The 19,358-nt window shown below is 40.7% G+C and overlaps 3 protein-coding genes and 1 long non-coding RNA gene across 4 annotated transcripts; 2 read left to right on the top strand and 2 right to left on the bottom strand.

Moving 5' to 3' along the window:
• The first annotated feature begins 1,356 nt into the window (after positions 1-1,356).
• Positions 1,357-3,297, top strand: LOC138613264 (uncharacterized). Its single transcript, XM_069686894.1, has 3 exons — positions 1,357-1,525; positions 1,615-1,717; positions 2,017-3,297. The coding sequence occupies exons 1-3, from the start codon at positions 1,422-1,424 to the stop codon at positions 2,326-2,328; spliced, it is 519 nt and encodes a 172-aa protein (XP_069542995.1). The 5' UTR covers positions 1,357-1,421; the 3' UTR covers positions 2,329-3,297.
• LOC138613265 (uncharacterized) lies at positions 3,096-4,546 on the bottom strand. Its single transcript, XR_011309721.1, has 3 exons — positions 4,483-4,546; positions 4,163-4,298; positions 3,096-4,029 (listed from the first exon to the last, which is right to left on the bottom strand). It is a non-coding gene; the product is annotated as an uncharacterized lncRNA (long non-coding RNA).
• Positions 4,547-4,627: 81 nt separating this feature from the next.
• On the top strand, positions 4,628-7,397 carry LOC138613097 (uncharacterized). The gene is made up of 2 exons (XM_069686680.1): positions 4,628-4,722; positions 5,622-7,397. The coding sequence occupies exon 2, from the start codon at positions 5,629-5,631 to the stop codon at positions 6,676-6,678; it is 1,050 nt and encodes a 349-aa protein (XP_069542781.1). The 5' UTR covers positions 4,628-4,722; positions 5,622-5,628; the 3' UTR covers positions 6,679-7,397.
• A 2,302-nt stretch (positions 7,398-9,699) lies between these two features.
• On the bottom strand, positions 9,700-18,041 carry terb1 (telomere repeat binding bouquet formation protein 1). The gene is made up of 20 exons (XM_069686102.1): positions 18,005-18,041; positions 17,773-17,883; positions 17,437-17,568; positions 17,203-17,334; positions 16,906-16,966; positions 16,680-16,798; positions 16,395-16,523; positions 16,149-16,301; positions 15,928-16,059; positions 15,625-15,750; positions 15,199-15,323; positions 14,763-15,100; positions 14,594-14,670; positions 14,426-14,503; positions 14,105-14,341; positions 13,397-13,477; positions 12,954-13,019; positions 12,816-12,884; positions 11,743-11,816; positions 9,700-10,094 (listed from the first exon to the last, which is right to left on the bottom strand). Exons 1-20 carry the CDS (start codon positions 18,039-18,041, stop codon positions 9,915-9,917), a joined length of 2,457 nt encoding a protein of 818 aa, XP_069542203.1. The 3' UTR covers positions 9,700-9,914.
• Positions 18,042-19,358: the final 1,317 nt, after the last annotated feature.

The raw sequence follows: 19,358 nt of genomic DNA, 5'->3' as shown, positions 1-19,358 counted from the left end.
TGATTACTCATTCCTCAAAAGCGCTGAATTCGACAGCTTCAGAGAAAGTGACAATGTGCGTGCATCTGGCTGTTAACATGCTCTTTGCCTTGAGATTTTTTTCCCTCCCTTTTCTCCCCCCACTTTTTAATTTAGTCAAATATACAAAGCTGGTCTTTGCAATCAAGGCCTAAGCACTTGCAGGAAGGGGCTTTAGAGACATAATTAAAAGGCCTGAGAGAGAGAGAGAAGGCAGCTTTGGGGACAAAGTGACAGAAAGTGAGAGTCTGAAGGTTGTTTTGAACATCACAGATTGAAAGAGGGTGATAAAAGGACAGGGAGGGAAGAAAAGGGGGAGAAAATGTGTCATGCGACTAGACTAACATGGATTATCTGCTGCTGGACAGAATAAGGCACACAGGGCTGGTGTTCACACGTACCCAAAATTAATTTCAATGCTTAAAAAAAAAGGACACTTTTAAGGAAATGTTGGTTTGTGTTGCAGACATAAGACTCAACATGCCAATCAAAATATGTGACGGGGAAGCAATTACCAAAATGTTCCCAAAGTATACTTCAAGTAACAGTAAATAACCAGTAAATGTGGACGCACTGAGGCGACAGAAAGGGATGTGAAATTTGGATGATCAGACTTTGCAACACGGTTTTAATTACACAGCACACTACTGCAACCCTGATTACTTCCAACAACGATAAACTGTACTCTTTTCTCTCTCTCTCTGTGTGTACTCTGTGTGTGTGTGTGTGTACTCCATCTGTGTGTTTGTGTGTGTACTTTGTGCGTGTGTGTGTTTATATAAGTGTTCTAGTACATTTGTACAAGATCGAAGTGACGATAGATGAGAGACGGAAAACAACTTCATTATATTGTACCATATACAATGTAGTTTTTTCAGTCACTTTCTTTGAAAGAGGCAACAAATTAGATCTCCTACATCACTACATTTATTTTAGAGCTTTAATTACCTAACTGAGATACATTTACATAAAGTTAAAGCATTTGACCAAGGTGTTAAATATGATGCTTTGTTATAATGACACGACAAAAAAGTGTATATTATTTTTCTAAGAAAGAATTTTTAAAAACTGAGGAGCTTTAATGCCACCAAATAGACTGATTGGAATCAGTACAAGACTACACATGTATGCCCAAAAAGAAGAGTTGTTGCATTGAGCGTATCGCTTTGTCCATAAATATATTATAAGTAGGCAGCATTGTGTTTTGGAAGTAATTCCTTGTGGCGCATTAAGCTGTTTGTCCGCTGGGTGGCGCTGAAGACACAGCTACTGTGGTCACGTGGCCTCACCAAAATGCAAACCCCTTGTTTTCTGTTTCCTATTCACTAAATGGAGGGTCGTACCTTAGTAACCATGAAACAAATGTACCAATGATGTGAAAGTATTGTGAAATAGAGCCGAATATGTCCGAAAGGCGCCGGGCGCTGCCCTCATGGATGGCGAAGAAGGAGGGGAAAGTGACAGAGAAGGAGCCGCTGAAGAGCACGAGAAAACGGAAAACTGCGAGGTACTTGGCGAAAGTAATCATTTCAAAGTCTCGGTATTATGTTTCATTAAGTCACAGTGGTTAACGAATACACACGGGTGTATTTTCAGGGCTGTTTTCTACTGTATGAACGAGAAAGAGCTGGTGGAAGCGGCTGTTTCATATCTTACCAACGCTGCCTCCGAGGACGTGGCTCTTCTGACCGACCACAAGGTGGCGCTGTTTCTCTCTTCTATAACCGTTCAAATAATTTCCTAACCAGGAAGAAATGCTTTGAAAGTCCACGGTATATATAAGCATTACTTATGTAGAAATAGTAATATTTTTATCCTTGTACATGTTTTTCACTTATACATGCAAAGTAAAGTATATCAAATGATAGTAAACCTGCATGTAGCTCCAGCTCAAGCCTTTCAGGTAACTCCCATATAGGCCTCCAAAAAGTTGAAACAGGTTAACTTACCTAAAGCATTGTGTAAAATGTGAATGATTGACCCTCCCCTCACACACAGGATGAAGACAAAGCAGAGGACAGCACTAGAGAGATAAGGGAAAAACCTGCCACTTCAAAGACGCTGACAGAGGCTTTACAGGAAGACTCGTTTGACTGCAGTGATGCCCAGGAGATGACATATGTTTCAGAAACAGATGTGGACATTACAGAGGTGGAAACAGTGCCGTACACCAGGAGCTCGCAGCATCAGGTACCTGAGGGTCAAAGGTCAGGACCAGAGACTAAAAAGGAGCATTCACAGAAGCCAGCGAATGCAGCAGAGGAGGAGGATGATGCTTTATGCCTTGTGCGACAAATTTTTTTTACCTAATGATGAACTGTATATGCACTTCCATCAAAGTTATAAATTCAACTGAAATTATCAGTACTACTTGTGACAAGTCCTCCATAAAGCTACAATTCGGAGAAATTATTCTTTAATTTGATTTAACTGGTATGTAAAGTTACCATTAAGCATCTTAAAGCCTGGCTTCACAAAGTCTGCAGCCTTTCAGTATCAAGGCAGCTGCTACATCTTTACATCTCGTGGTGCTCTTTAAATTAATGTCAATATGGACTGAACTAACATGAATTAACAGGATGGCAGAGCAAGTTCAAGATGTAGAGATAAGATATAAAGTGGATCCTTTGACATTAAATGTGAAACTAACTTTATCTGTGGTAATGTTCGTTTCAGTGGTTAGAGATATGCAGCTTTTAGAAAACTACTTTAACCACGTGAGCAAATCACTGAACATTTGACACTGAGTTTCCACTAATTTACATACTGTTCTGTGAAAAGAGAGCCCCAGGCTCTCTCATGTTGACACCACAGATTAAAGCTTTACATTCATACTGAACTGGAAGATCATACAGCATACTATTTTATTTGAGTGTGAATTTATTTTACGTAAGTGTTGTAGGTTGTAATACTTCTCTAAATAAATGATGAAGAAGCTGTTTTTTCTTGAACAAGCAGCAAGACTGCAACTGTCAGCATCAACTCGATTACTCTACTACCTTTTTACACCATTTTAATCTCTGAAAGGCCTCTACATACCAAAAAAAGCAGGCCATATATCCATTTTTTTTGTTGTAAGAGATTTATTTACACAGTTGGCCTTCACTTTCTCAAACCAGTTTGTCTAGAACTCAAGAGCTCTGTAGCAGCAGGCAGAGACAAGAACAGTTTGTTCCAGTTGATTTCACAAATAGAAATGTAACCCAATCTTCAGTTTATCACAAAATCTGAAAACGCTTTTGGTTTTCAGTATAGCATGTCGAACAAAGCAAAGATTTAAACACTGTTTGATAGCAACGTTACAAACAACATGTAACAAAATAATTTGAATTCTTATAAAGAAAATGTTTTGATTAAACCTCCATCAAGCATTTTAGCTTCAAGATTCTTTTCTGTGAACAAAACGAGGAGGACTTTTCATTTGGACCCATCTAGTCCCAGTCAGACTTTAGCCTCCTCCCTGACACAAAGGTCTGCACAGTCATGATCCCCAGCTCGATCTGCACAGCCACACAGACGTAGAACCAGGGGGTCATGTGTTCCCAGCTCACATACGACCAATTGAGTAGCAAAAAACTGATGATGCCAGTAAGCATTAGCAGGCTTGATACACCCTGGAAACCCATGCTTAACCAGAGTGCCGCACTGTCTTTGGCGTAAGTTGCTAACATCATGGTCAGCAGGGCAAAGGCCACAAGCACTACTGGAATGTACAGACCCAGGATAACCATTGTTGTGAGGATGTTAATTGTTATCTCAGATTCAGCTCCATTAACAGGTCTGCAGTAGGACAGTTCGCCATCTTGATCTGTTAATCTGCAGAAGTTGTAGGGGCTGATGCTAGTGTCATTGGAGAGGATGAACACACCAGCGAAAAGCATCAGGGAGGTTAACATCTGAACGAAGACGAGCAGGAGGAGAAACATCCAAATACAAAAACAGTGCCCTGTGGGTCTCCTCGCAGAAAGAACAGCCATAACTGAAGTTGTCTTAGGCCGTCTGAACTCCGCCCTGTAGATATAACATTCACGTTGACTGAATCAAAACAAATCATTTCTTAAAAAAATAATCACAAGAGTATTTTTTTTATATTTACAAAAAAGACCCTGTACAATCAGTATTTGAGTGAACTTCATTGATTTACCTTGAAGAATCAGCCTTAAAAGGGACGTTTGCCAAGTTGTCAGCAACACACTTGAACTAGCAATAAATGTGTCACAGATTTAATGTTCAACCAGCAGCAGATCAGCTGATCTCAACATGTTCAGGCGCCCTACTTCCTGTTAAACACACACACACACACACACACGTTTAAATGGAAAGGACTGTCTCTATCTGTCATGATAAAAAAAATCCCCAAATTACCGGAATATATTTTTTTTTATCTTTTACTGACGGGTCAGTACATATTCAGTTTGACTGGTTAAAGTATAAATGTAGTTTGAATCTGTGTTGTTTACTTACTTTTGAGATCTGAGAGGAAGACTTCATTGTGGCTCAGGAAGTGCAGCGGTCAGGGGGTTGGCACACGACGCGCGCATACACCGTGAACGCGCACGGCACAGAGCAGCAGCGTCTGCAGAGCATTGCTTTAAGTGGTACGCGCCCTAGCAGACAGTTTGATTTGCGGGCTTCTCCACGCTGAGGGTGCGAGATCATCTGCGACTTTTTCTGCTTTTACTGCAACGCAAAGAGGTTTAAAAGGTTGGTTATTTTTGTTTTTACTTCATGTTATAACCGACGCTGTTTTTTTTATTTCTGTACACTTTGGTTATTTTTTAGTTTGTTCAGCACGAGAGGGAGGCGTGGTCGTCTGCAAGAGTTTCTTTGTTCGATTTGTTTTGTTCAGCAATTATTGGTAAAATCACAGAGATTGTTTCTGTTTTTAAAAAGCTGTATTTATTGTCTGTATTTTTGACACGTCATGATGGTATTTACTGAAAAAAACATTTTTAAATGCTTGGTGGTTCTCAAAGTCAGCAGAAACAAGGTGGTTCTTTTACAGAATTTCAAAATGCAAACAAAGGGAAATCATACACCTTTCTTTTTTTTAATTCATGGGACTGCTATATTAAGTGACAAACGTTTTCAGTGCAGGTTAAACTCGTCCAGATTTATTTCTAATGGCGTTAACACGTGAGCGGTTGCATGCAGTGCAAAGCAAGCAAGAAAGAAAGAATCGAACAAACAAATCCTTTAAAAAAAAATATTGGGCATGTTAGAGACATTCACCATATAGTGACGCTTTAATCCCGTCACAGCGTATAGCACATGCTGTACATTCAGCCCGGGATGTGTGCAAGAGAACATCATGTACCATACCTCCCAAAAGGGAAAAAGTTAAGCTCAATCAGTTCAGTGTACCCTGACACGTTTAAGACTCTTACCCTTTTTTCTTTTTGTATTTTTTTTTGTAATTTTGAACAGTTTCATATTCAAGAATTTGGAAGAAAGCAACACCTCACTACACATACAATGACTGCAACAGGAATCTTATGTAATGTCGAGATAAAGAAAAATTGTATTCCCCTTTTGTAAACAATTACAATTTGACCTATTTTTAATTGAAAATGATTTATTTCTCATTCCGTTCTTCTCGACAGGTTAATCATGGGAAACAGGTTAACCAGAAGGCGAGACGCCCCAGCCGGCAGCCCTGAAGCTGCTGCGACTGAACAGAAGCCTGCAGAGGAGCCAGCAGCCACACCAGCTGCCACACCAGCAGCAGAGGACTCTGGGATAACGCAGACTCAGGAGGCTGTCGACATCGTAAAGAATCTAGAGGTGGTGGTGGGGGAGCCAGTGGCACAAGTGGCGTGTTTACCATCTGAACCGTGTGTAGCAGTGAGTAAGGGGGCGGATGCTCCTGCTGCCCCTGAACCAGAGCTTGTGGCAGCGGAAACCCCAGCTCCAGTCCAACCTGAGCCTCCTGTCTCTGTCAGCGAACCGTCACCTCCAGAACCAGAACCTGTTGCAGTGCCAGAACCTGTTGCAGAACCAGAACCTGTTGTAGAACCAGAACCTGCTGCGGTGCCAGAACCTGTCGCAGAACCAGAACCGGTTGCTGAAGCTCAGCTTGCTCCAGAGCCCGTTCCTGAACCAGAGCCCGTTCCTGAACCCGAGCCCGTTCTCTTACCAGAGCCTACCTTAATTCCAGAGCCAGTAGTTGAGGCAGTACCTGAGCCCATCCCAGAGTCTGTTCCAGCCCCAGCTGAGGCTTTGGAGCAGCAGATAGACCTGCTCAGCCAAGAGCCTCTCCCTGAGCCAGTGCTCTCGTCACCACCTCTGATCGACATTGGCATCCCTGATGTAGCTCCTGAACCTATTGACATCCCCTCTATCCCTGAACCCCTCATCGCAGACGAGCCCGCAGACATCCCGCTGGTCAAGGAAGACGACATTGAAGTTCCCGTAGTTTCAATGTTAGAGCCGGAAAAGTCTGAGGAAACATCAGAATTTGTGGAGAAGCAGATCGAGATGGAGGCTGAAGATGATTTGGAGAAGCTAGTGAATGATGTCAACATGGAAAATGTAAACGGACTCCTAAAGAACTTGGAGCTGAAAGGAAGTGACCTTCTCACTGATCTCATTCCCACTGATGTCAAGATCCCAGACGACACTCTCATCACAAACATGAGCACTCCCGCCGAGCTGATGTGAATCCACAGAGGAGGATTTGTGAAAGAAGTGATTGAATATTTTTCTGTGAAATGCTCTTAACCTTGTCCATGAAGTCTGAAAGAATCACAGATATGATGTTTGTTTTTCTTACTCTTTACGGGGCCTAATAAAGGCAAATGGTTATTTCTCTGTCAAAATGAACCTAATGTGCCAAATGAACTCTGGAACCACCTGATTTCTTGTCACAAAAAATTAAATATTAACACGTATATGTTTTTGATACATTTATACAGCCACGAGGTGTGTGGGTGAGGGGTAAAGGCTCTAACAGCACAGGGAACATGTGCGGACATGTCAGTGTATTGTTCGACATCGGAGATCGTTCTCTATGCAAACTCACCAAACAAGATTTTAAATGTATTTCTTTCCATTGCTATAGAAGAATCATTCATAAGGGAAGTGTGTACACACTGAAAAGTAAAATCTGATGTAGGTGTACATGGGAATGCACAGCACTCACAAGTTAATGCAAAATGACAGGCAAGGGACAGTAGCAATGCAAAGATGGAGACAGTATGTGCAGACCGCTTTATAGCAAGACACAAGAGTCCAATAAACATGTATTCCTTAACATACTCATATTGGGACCTTGCAATATTCCTCTAACCGGTGTGATCACCATTCTGTTGTTCTTTTAATCAAATAAGATGGGTTTTTTTAACCTAAGTAGTGGCTTGCTTGTAAAAATAAAACTATTATTCCTCATGTGTGATGGTCATGTTTTTCTTGAAGACTTGTTTTATTAAATGTGGGAATATAAATGAGGGGACAGTAGATACAAGGCCACAAAGCTAAGGCAGATAAAGGCTTGTCCCATCATTATGAGCACTTAGCAGGCCTCTTAAACGCACATAAAGGAGCCACTGGAGCTTTCTCCATTATGCAACATGTTTAACAACACACCAGTATACATGTGTGGAACACAGTGTACATATGGAAATCAAATTCCAGCCAACACAGCGCAGAGCATGTAAGAAAGACAGTGCCTTCTCACAGTCTTGTGGGAGAGAGGATGAGAGGGGAGGGAGGAGAAAGGGGAGGGAAGGGGGGACGGAGCCACATTCTTTCCAGAGGAAGGAGGTTTTCGGGGGGCCTGGGTCAAAAGTCTTTAGTGTGACTGCATTTCAGTCCATGAGAAATCTGCTCCTCACATGCCTCTCCCACCACACTCCCCCCCCTGCTCTCACTGCATTGCTATCCCAACATCCTGACTCAGTAGTCAGTGGTTTGGTATGAGACGCCACTTCTGCCTGCATAGAAAGGAAACTCTGAGAAAAACTCTGCCATTTTGACAGCAGTGCTACCTAATGAAGAGACTATTCTACAGTGTCATCAAGATGTACGACGTGCAGCTGCTCTGTTTAACTTTATAACACACAAGTTATATCAGAACAGCATTGTGGTGCACCACTTGTCATAATTCATAATCATATTAGGCTGCACTCCCAATAAATATGTTGTCTTGTCCAGCCACACCTATCTTTAAAAGCCTATAAGCCTCAGGGCATGGCAGGCGGTTGAGACCCATAGTTTTGGCAACATGCTGATGAGTCCCGGTGGAGTGGGAGAGGCTCTCTTCAGACAGTGATCTCAGTTAAGCTAGCTGTTGGTAGAGGACACAGTTAGCAGAATGAGCTAGTGCTTGATGCACACTGAGAATAGATCAGCAGCATGATTTACACTATTTGTGATTCCTGTCATACCAGAGGCTTTCAGCTCAATAAACAAGCAGTCTGCCCTCTTCTCGTTGGCTGTGTCACATGGAAATACCATTTTTTCCTTTGTGTGTTACTATTTACTTTTCTACCAAAGTTTAACATTAAAATTTTGTCACATCATGATTTTATGGTATGTTCTGCTTTCTCATACATTACCAAAGTCAATTCACCTTAATTCCCATTTCTACTGGACTACATTCTGTGACCTTTTGGCTAACTTCATCAGCTTAAATGAAAATGCAGATGTAGAATAAGAAATCCGACCTGACCTGGAAAAGACTCCTGACAGAATATTTCATGAATCGTTGCCAAAGTGTTCAGGGTTGGGCCTCTTTACTGCAACAACCCATGAACACATGGTGCTGTTGCAATCAAGTCTGGCAGACACACTGTACATGTGACACAGTGGTGGTGATTCATCAATGGCAGTGCAACAACAAACAAGGATTTAACATGGCCCTTACATAAAGGTTGTACATCGAAATCAGTCAAGATGTTCTAAAGGCGTCTGAGTCTTAACTGACACTTTATCCTTTTTTCATGAATTAAAGTAATAATCTCGAAGATTTTCATGTAAACAAATGTCTGTTATGTCACTATCTATCGCTGAATGAGGCAACACAATGGTGACTGAACCTATGGCCCACTGATGAAAGCCTTTGCATTTGCAGTATACAGTATTTTTATGGACTGGGTGTCTGTGGCAAAAAACACAAGCGGCGCCCAGTTAGTGAAGCGTTTTCCATCACCCAGCAGTGGTTGGTCTGCCGGAGAGGGTAGGCGGAGCTAAGCGGCTGCTTTTCCGGTCGCTGCAAGCGTTGCGAGTAAACAGTAATCTACTATGGCTGAACACACAAAGAAAAGATCGATGACTACAGATACGACTTCAAAAATAAGTGAAAATCCAAAGAAACAAAAACAAATTTGACGCTCAGATGAAGGCAAACAGTCTGAAAAGGAAAGCGAGGAAAATCAAGAGTTACAACCGTAACCGTTTGTCGCCATTAGGTGCGTAAAAGAGAGGGATATTTAAATCTGAGAAATTAGAACTTTAAATAAGAAAACTTAGAAAGTATTAACATGAAGATGACAAAAATTTAAGAACTGTTTTAATGTTTTGAATATTGTTTAAATAACAGAAATAACAACTAACAACATCTGCAAAAGCGTTATACAGTGCTTTTATAACTTTTTAAAGTACAAAAAAACCCATAAATACAAATACACTACAATATATTATAACTATCTGAAGGAAATTAATATCTCTTTGAATATTTTGTGTAATAAATAGTGGTTTAGCTGAAAGGAGTGAAGGTGTTTTAGATAAATCATAACTTATATTAAGAGGAGGTATTTATAAGAAGGCTCAGGATCTCAGCACCAGGATTACGCACAGCTAGCTTCTGTGGGTTTAGCTTTCTGAAGAGAAAAAAAAGAACCAGGCCGTCAACCTAAATGCACTTTGACAGATATGATAGAAAAGGCCAGGTTTCTTGTTTAAAAGAGATTTTTCCCTGTTACCATTAGCCTATTGTATTTCGTAGCCAGGTCAACATTGGTGCGTGCGGGTTTGAAGGGGTACGGCCACAGGATGGAGTTCCAGGAGAAGCCCAAATTCTTCACTCCGCACAGCCGGTAATGCGCCTCCTCGTGGCTGAAGTCTCTCCTCTTTCTTCTCTAAGAATCACAAAAAGAAAGAAAGAAGAAGTCATCATTTGAAACATGCTTGAAAACACATTTATATCGTTAGTTATTCCTAGTAAAAAACATCCTAGAGAGACGCCTGTGTGACTAATGTTAATAGACCGTACTGGTGGTTCGGCTCATTTTCACCCATTAATAGCACATTTTACTCGAAGGCATTCTGGAAAGCATATCGTACAGCTTTAAATTGATTTCACAACCTCCAGGCAGCAATTGGTTTCAACTGATTTCAGCACGCTATGGAAATCAATTTCATACTGACCATCTGATGTTTTAAGATCTGTGTTTGTCCAGTTTAAATGATCATGGCATGGTAGTACAGTTGCAAGTATGTGATTTTATATGCATTTACATTACTCTAACAGACGAGAGTAATTGGATGCACAAACTTCTAACAAACTAACAAACTTACTATTTGCAGTATGCATGCGATGGTATGAGGAAGCAGTGGCACAGCTACATGATTTTCACATGAAGCTGCTTCTAAATGGGAAGTGATTCTCAAATGCAGTAGTTATTTTCACCGTACATTTCCTCCTTTCACCCCATTAAATATTTTTTACCCCTTGACTTTAAAACTGAAACCATCATTAGTCCAGTATTAGCTGCTCTGCACTGACTTCCTGTTACATTAAGCCCTGATTAGCCCTGATGGGACGGCTGTGGCTCTGTGGTTGGGGGTTCAGTGGTCGAGGCGGGCGTCTCTCAACCGGAAGGTTGGGGGTTTGATCCCTGAACGCTACAGTCACATGTCGAAGTGTCCTTGGGCAAGACACTGAATCCCAAATTGCTCCAGAAGGCGTAGCCATCAGTGTGTGAATAGGCATAGAATCCTGATTGGAGATTGCCACTTAGGCCTTTGTCTTTAATGTGTGAATGTGAGTGTGACATGTAGTGTAAAAGCACTTTGAGCGGTCAGAAGACTAAAAAAGTGCTATATAAGTACAGTCCATTTACCCCTTTAAGGTCCTCCTCCTAGTATAAAAGCCCTTAGAGGGCTAGGACCAAGCTATTTTGTATACTTCCTTTTAGCTTGGATTCAGCAACATTGCGATCATCAGCTGCTGGTTAACTGGAGGTCCTCAGCAACATTTGAAAGAGATTCACCCTCTCTTAATTACGCTTCAAAGCTATGAAACAAACTACCTGTAGATAACAGGGAAGCCAGCTCACTGAATACTTTTTAAAAGAAGCTTAAAGCGTGTCTCTTCCCTTTAGCCTTGAACTATCTATAACTTTAATGACACCGGCTTTTTTAAACCTTTCTGTACACTGCTGCTCTTCTTTTAAAATGTTGTATTTTACTTAATTATACACATTCTTTGTACTCTATTTTCTAACTTTATTATTATCGTTATTAGGTGGGCTTTATATACCTTAAGTTTAAAATTGTCCATTTTATTTTACGCATTCAATCCTCATCTTATTATCTATTGGTTTTTACATTCCATGTTACTTCTATGGCACTCTATCCTTGTTTTATGTTCCTTATTTTAAGCACTTTGAGCTGCTTATTATTGGGCTATATTGGGCTGAACCAATAAAGCTTCTTCTTCCTCTTATTATTATTATTATCATTATTATTTATATAAATATAAGCACTTGCAAATGTGTCTCTAACAGATGAACTGTGATCTGTGTTAGTCTTTATCTCATCATCAACAGCTGAATGTCCACTTTTATTTCCTTCTCTTTCTCTGTGTGTAAACATAAAAAAGTGCGTGTTTGTGTAAAAGCCTGAGATGACGCCAGGTTCTTGCAACTCGTACTTCACGTACAGAGAGACAATTACTCTTTTCTCTCTTGTCCTGCTCCTCATTTGAGCGATAATGCATCACCAGTTGTGGCTGATACAGCTGCAGAACACAAACAACATAGGAGGAGAAGAACGAGGAGGAGAAGGCAGGAGGAAAGAGGGCAACACTAAGACTTTTTTTTTTCAGGGAAGAGGAGAAGGAGTGGAAAAAATGCTGAACTGGACAGAGAAAGAATGAAATTGTGGACTGTGCAGTGGAAGAAAAACTATAAACTCTCCCAAATGTGGACTCACAGAGGGAGCATTGGAAAATACATTTGGCTGAGAGGTATAAAGATATAGTAAATCTCAGCATGACAGCACAGAGAGGCTGCACTCAACTACAGCGCCTCTCTCTACAGCTGAGAGTCTGACTGAGAGCTTGATTGAAAGCAAGGGGAGAAAAGAGAGACGGATGGAAATAAAAACCACAAAATATAGATCCATTTAGTTTTAGTCTACAGTGTTATAAATGTAATGCAAGGACAGAACATGCAAAATCATGAAGGGAGCAGACGTAAGAGCCTGTCCTTTGTATGTTATGCAAGTGACATGGCACTACCATGTCACTTGCATTACGCAAAAGAATCATAACGAGCCCTTTCAATCCCTCTCTCTGTCTCTCTCTCTCACACAAACACACGCACACACACAAAGACAGACAGACAGTGTGTTTTACAGAGTGTGAAACAGCTTCATACAGCTGTGCTGCTCTGAACCAGCTCTGGCCTGCACTGTGAGAACACTGGCTGCAGTTCAACATTCCTCCTGCTCTTTGTTTGTCTGCTGCCAACAACACACAGCGGAGGACAGCTCCCACCACAGGCTCGCAATCACAACATTCACACACACTTAAAGTGATCCACTGTAAATACCATTGTCTGGTATCGCTTATTTACCTTCAGCGAGACGAGTCCTTTTCAGGGGAGTCAAGCCTGGACCTGAGGGGAGGAATGGCGAGATCAATGCTGTTCAGTGTGAAAAATATAAACGGCAACGATCACTGATATGTCGCTGTGATAGTGACACAAACATACCAGGCTTGTTATAAGACGTCGATATCCCTTGTTTAGCCCCTCTGCGCAGTGGAGCCAAAGTGATGTCTGTAAAAGGTGGAAGAAGACACACAAATAAAACTAATAGAATATTGTGGCCTCTATCTAATAACATCAGGCAACAAGTAATCTACTACTTTTAATACTCAAATCATCTGTTAAACTTTTTCTGTCTTAACTTAGTTTAAGCATATGACATAGGCTTGGCTTGCAACTTAAGGAAGCAACTTTCTTCTACTTATTTTGGATCTCGTGCTTCATTTATGTTCATACTTTCAGTTCTCTCATCTTTAACTTCTATAATGTTCTTATGCAACACATTGTTGACGTGTTTAATCTACGTGTACTCATTTCCTACAGTCTACAGTTAAGACATGTCTGTGATTAAGAGCTAAATAAGAATCACACTGTTGCATAATTCTTACTGTTGTAATTCTTCCAGTGGTGATCAGGCAAGAAGCTCTTTCCCGTCCCTGCTCCTTTATGCAGCGGAGTCAGGCAAACATCTTCAAAGGAGAGTGAATATGAGACAATGTATAGCAGACAATAATGTGTGTTTCATACTGAGGACAGAAACAGTTCTGAGGTGATGATTAAACAAAATTAAACTGAATGTATGAAACTGTTAAGTTAAGGATCTTATGTATATGTTGGTAGTATATCTACATTTATCTACGTCAAGGTAAAGCACTATTATACATACCCACTTGAAAAAAATATGCCATTTCTATAAAAACATACAAAGGGTGGTCATAGAAGTAATGACTTGTTGTGACAAGTAAAGTGAGACATCCATCAACACAGTAAGCCTCATGGTAACTGTGAGTCCTCCATTTGGCAGTTATTTTACTGGTGGTTTATTAGCGTTCTTTCTTTGCCGATCACAATTACTTTGATACATTGATTCAAGTAATATTCTATGATAAAGTGAAGAAAAAAATGGCAGTAAACCAGATTAGAGGTATATTTTGCCAACCCTGAAACACCAACACCAACTTTAGGAAGCACTCCACAGATGCAGAGAGCTCAATTTCATAATGTGTGCTCGACAGGAACTACCAGGGGAGCCGAAATTAACTCACTGACCAATCAGATTGCAGCAAGAAGTATTTTCTGTGCATTTTGCCTCCTACCCCTCCAGTTTTCACAGCTTCTTTGTGGCATTGCAGCAGACACTCTGTCAGAGTCTGGGTCGGCCTGCGTCAAAGTGTTGCCTTGGTACTTTCTTTCGAACAGAAGGCTGCAGTAAGCAGTCCTGAACCGCTCTGTGGCCTCCTGGAGAACCTTGTGCATGTCACAGCTGTGTCGGCAGGAGCTTTGGAGGGATGCAAAAGTGCGACTGTTCACCTCCTCGAAAGGCAGCACACAACCTAAATGGGAGAAAGAACAGGGATGCATGGAAAAAACTTAAATACAGGGATGATTATTTGATTGGCCGCTTAACATTCTCCTACCTGAACACCGGATCTGAGAGCATGGTCGTTCCTCCATTCGGATTTCCCCTGTATTATTAATCTCACTGTCCTGTAACTCTAAACACAAAAAAATGATACTTGGAGTTTAATTTAATAAGAAAACTTAAAATAATAAGTTTGTTAGGGGTGCAAATCTTTAACTCTTACCCTTTTCAGCAGTTTTTCCTTTCATCATTTCTTCTGGCACACTGTGCTTCACTGGCGCTGGGAGCATAAACAGGAGACTAAACAAAAACAGAAGGAAAGTCATTATAAAAGCCTTTAAAAGGAGTTTTTTGTAAGTTAGAAGTAATCGACAATGTGGGACTCTACTGACTTGTCTGCTGTTTGATGTGCTCTGTCTCCCTCTAGTGACCGCAGATGGGAGGACAAGGCTCCAGTACCCTTGCATACTGGGCACCACACTTCCCCTCCTCTGGTTTTCTCTTCCTGCATACTTAAATCGGAGCTCATGTTTCTCACTAGGCTGTCACCCTCATTCTTGATCACATTTCTGGCAGTTTGAAATTTAATGTTGTAACCCCTTGTTTCTAAATGCTTAGGAGAGCTGGTCCATCTAAATCCTGCTGGGAGGGTTTTAATGCTCTCCCTCTGAGGTAAGGCTGGAGGGGCAGATGAAGTCGATGGGACTGTGTGTTCCATCTCGTGCTCAGCCTTCAGAAGAACATGTGCACACATCATGAATCACCCTGCTACAAATTGACTCTACTCTACATACACGTATACATGATCTGTGTGAATGTTTGTCTGACCTTTGCCTGTCTCTTCTCTAGCAGGTCGATCCTGTGCAGCAACTCTGTGGCTGAGCTCCTGAAGCCTTCCATATTTTCAGTCTCTCCCTGTCTCACTATCAAATCGGGCAATTCCAAGGACATGGCTTCACCGGCAAAGACAAATACATCATTTATTATGAGTGCTATGTGTTCTCCATTCGACCCCCATGTTATTCAATTCCTCTTTCTCACTTACACTCTCAAAAAGTTAAACAAAATCTAAATGGTGAACTGCCTTAAAAACACAGTGCTACACTGAGCCACCCTGCTTTTATGCTTGTATGGGCTTTTAAACATTCATCTTTGATGATAAAATATCAGATTGCTATGTATTAAATGTGAATGTGTAAATTGTGTTGTGTTAAATACTTACAGTTTGATGTAAACAACACTGTTATGACTTACTGGCATGTTTGCAGGTCTGCAATATGAACGTAGCAGCCTTTCTAACCTCCTCATTTGTATCCTCTGTGAGAAGGGTTATGATAAGGGGCAGGCCTCCACACTGTACCAGCTGGGACTGGTGCTCTTCTACAGACACAAATTATGATACATTTATGGAAAGCAAAAATACTCATGTAACACTGACAAAAAAAGGAAGACAGTTTAAGTCAGTAGTAGAGGGTGGAATTAGCTCCAGTGTTTAAAGTGTATATAGGAGGAAGAACACTCTTAAGACACAAACAGAACACTACTGTGCAGTCTTACCAGAGGCCACAGTGCAGTGGCCCAAGGTGAGTAACACAGAGAGCCTTTCCTCAGACTCTAGGTGTGGGCTTGCCAGCAGGAAGAAGAGATGGGAAACCACATCGTACTGGGCCAGGCCTGAAGCGAGAGCAGCTACACAAAATAGACAAAGATAAGAGACGGACTTGTTTCCTAAAGTGAACTGTAAGCTGCATGAACCTGTGTGTGAGAGCGATACCTACTGTTATCTGTGATGCAAGCCGACAGGGTCTTCGATATAGTGACAGAAAGCTGGCAAGACAACAAGCTGGTGTCTGCTGCAGAGGCAAGACGAACCAGTGCAAGGGTGAGACTGTCCAGACCTCCTGAGGCAGAAAAACTCTCCTGAACACAGGCTGCAAAAACAAAGATTTGTTGATTAAACGGGTTTCACAATAAAATAAAAATTGCAGTTTAGGCAAAAGTCCATTCTGTCACGTGTAACTTACAATTGTTAGCAACTGTCATTGCTATGAAGGAACATATGGACTGGAAAATCTCAGTGCGTGACAAGGTGATCTGCTGAAGCCAGATTTTTATTAAGGGAAAAGCTGCCACACAAATACGCTGCCCCTCATCTGGAAGAACAAAGGAAGACACAATTAACAAAAGGAAAAAGTTCTTGTCCTTATTGTAGATATGAAATTGATGCATTTCTCCATAGTTTGACTTGAAAATAGTCGCCTAGATGGCATGGATAACATGCTCTGTGAAAGACACACAGATGACATTACCATTCTGGGGGTTGTTCACACATCCACAGAGAGCACTTGACACAGATGCCCAAAGTTGGTAGGTTTGAGTGGCATTAAGTGCTCTCAGAGTAGCCTCTGTGGAGAGGGGGAAAGTTGTCCTGCAAAGACCAATAATTTTAAGCTTATATGTGCTAATATGCAAACCTATGTAAACTTGTGACAGATGTTTGGCTACATGAGATTACAATGTTTTATCATAAAATACCTGAAGAGGTCCAGAAGAATATCTAAGCAGCCAGTGGTTTGGGCTAGAGTCTGTCCTGATTCTGTGAAAGCAAAAACAGACACATGATTGCTACAAACATCTGCTTAACATAAAGCAAGACCATCATACTTTCAAAAGTCGTCTATAACATGAACTCCCCCCAACACACACTTTTTGTTCAATTTTTATGTAACAGATTTCATAAACTTGACACTAAACCAAAGGAAAATCATGTAAAGTGACATGCACATATATGGGACGGCCGCTCGCGCTCCAGTTGTGGAGCCTTGATCTTACTGTTGTTTGCTACCAACACGGAGAGCAAATAGACAGACACTCTCTTCTGTGTCAGCGGGATGTCTTCTTTCATCAACCAACCAGCAAGGTCTGCAAATGTCTCCTTTCTGCACAGAGAATTCTTGCAATACACTACCAGAAGGAAAAAACATAGTGGATTATGCATATGTAAATGTGTCATTTAACGTAAAAAGGACATCCTTCATAAAATCCGCCTCACACACACATGCCTACCATTGGCCTCTGCCAGGGTACAAAGTGTAAAGAGTGCTGTCTCCTTAACATCTGAATTAACAAAACTGGATTTGGAGAGGTTATTCAGGAATTCCACGCCTCCCATTTGTCTCAGCAGGTCAACATTATCCTCTGAAATACAAAAAATAAAAACATTACAAGACAGAGTAAAGATATTATATCAGGGTGTTATAAAGAAAACGCCAATGCGCCACTGACTAACTTAACTGTCTTAAAACCAACCAGACTAAGGGACTATGGGACGGTTAGTGTGTATAGGAATTGGTAATGACCAGAGAAAAGTTTAAATTTCCGTAATAAAAAGTTAAACATTACCTCTCTTTTCACAGATTGAGTTAATAGCAAGAAGAGCTTGTTTCTGTAAATCAGGACATTTCATCTGAAACTTCAGACACTCGAGAAGCAAACTGAGATCTGTCCTCACAGCTGAAATACGAAATCACAAATAAAGTGTTAACAAGACCCGTGTTTGTATATTTACAATGTTACATACTTCTAAAATGAACTAAAAATATCCAAATGTGTCTTAAGCAACAAACAACTTAACTGTTTCGACTGTTGCTGGATTCCTCTGATTTGCCCATTGCGATTGTAAAATGACTGTTTGGTTTACAAGCCATTAACAACAGTAAAAAGTCACCCAAGTCTGGATAAATTAAAACAAGAATATCTCTTTAATTCACCACATCTAGCAAATCTATATTTCGTGAGCTGTCGAAAGAAATTTAAGTATTTTACGGAACTAGCAAGCTATCTTAAATCATTGGACTCTAATTAGCTCGTAGTAACCATGACGCCGAGTCTGCGCCGCGCCAGTATGGAAGCCCGAGAGTGTCATAATTCACTACTGAGTTTACACGATTTACATGAAAACACAGCAAAGTTGGCGGTGCTATAGTGGGGAAAGCAAAACACTGCTAGTAACGTAATAAAGATAACAAGAAAAGGTTTTTACAGCGCTAGTGTGGTACAGTAAAGCCCCTTTTACAGTTTTTTTGCTGACAACAAAACAGGTCCGTTTCAGTATTAGAGTGGTGGGCCTAATAAAGTCACCACTCCACACTGAGAAGGCCAGCATACAGTTAATTAAAACGGTCTTAAGGTGGCTATGTTGCGCTTACTGTAAATATGAAATGAAAGTGACACAAATTTCTGTGTTCTGTTACACAAAGGATGATGCCACTGAATCATACCTACAATCCAGCTATAAATTGTACTTGATTCTCTTAGAGCATACCACTTTTCAGCTCTTTCTGAGTAATATTTCATTAGTATATAGCTTAGCACCATATATTTGTACATGTACAACAAAGTTGCAAAAGTTAAAAGATTTAGTCATTTCTGGTAGTGTCTACAATTCAGTTTCCAATTACATTTATTTAAATATTCAAATTTTACTCTGTTACATTTTAAACCACACAATGACACAAGTAAGGGCACTGGTTTGGCTCAGTTCGTAGAGCAGGCGCCCCATATACAGAGGCTACAGTCCTCAACGCACTGATCACAGATTCGACTCCTGGCCTGCCAATCCGTTTGGTGCCCTGTCAACCCCCAATCTCTACTCCCCACATTTCCTGTCTCACTTCATCGGTCCTATCTAATAAAGGCAAAAGCCAAAACAATTATCTAAAAAAAAAAAAAATAACACAAGTAAAACTTCATGTACAAAAATAATTTGCAATATATACAATGTTGTGCATATAAGCAGTTTTATTTTCTGATACCAAACTTAGCTAATATTAATAGTACCATTTCGTGATGTTAGCACCGAGAAATTATTGTAAACAAACACTTGATTTAGGTCAATTTAACACAACACATTGGCTGGCATGGCTGGTTGATTTCAGCATCAAATTGTATATTACTCTAATAAAATTGTTCATCTTTCTTTCTTCACT

This window comes from Semicossyphus pulcher, unplaced genomic scaffold (genome assembly GCF_022749685.1).
Source record: "Semicossyphus pulcher isolate SPU_LCO1_2020_fin unplaced genomic scaffold, fSemPul1.0.p SCAF_8, whole genome shotgun sequence".
NCBI classification, from domain to species: Eukaryota; Metazoa; Chordata; class Actinopteri; order Labriformes; family Labridae; genus Semicossyphus; species Semicossyphus pulcher.
This window is presented reverse-complemented; position numbering and strand designations above follow the sequence as displayed.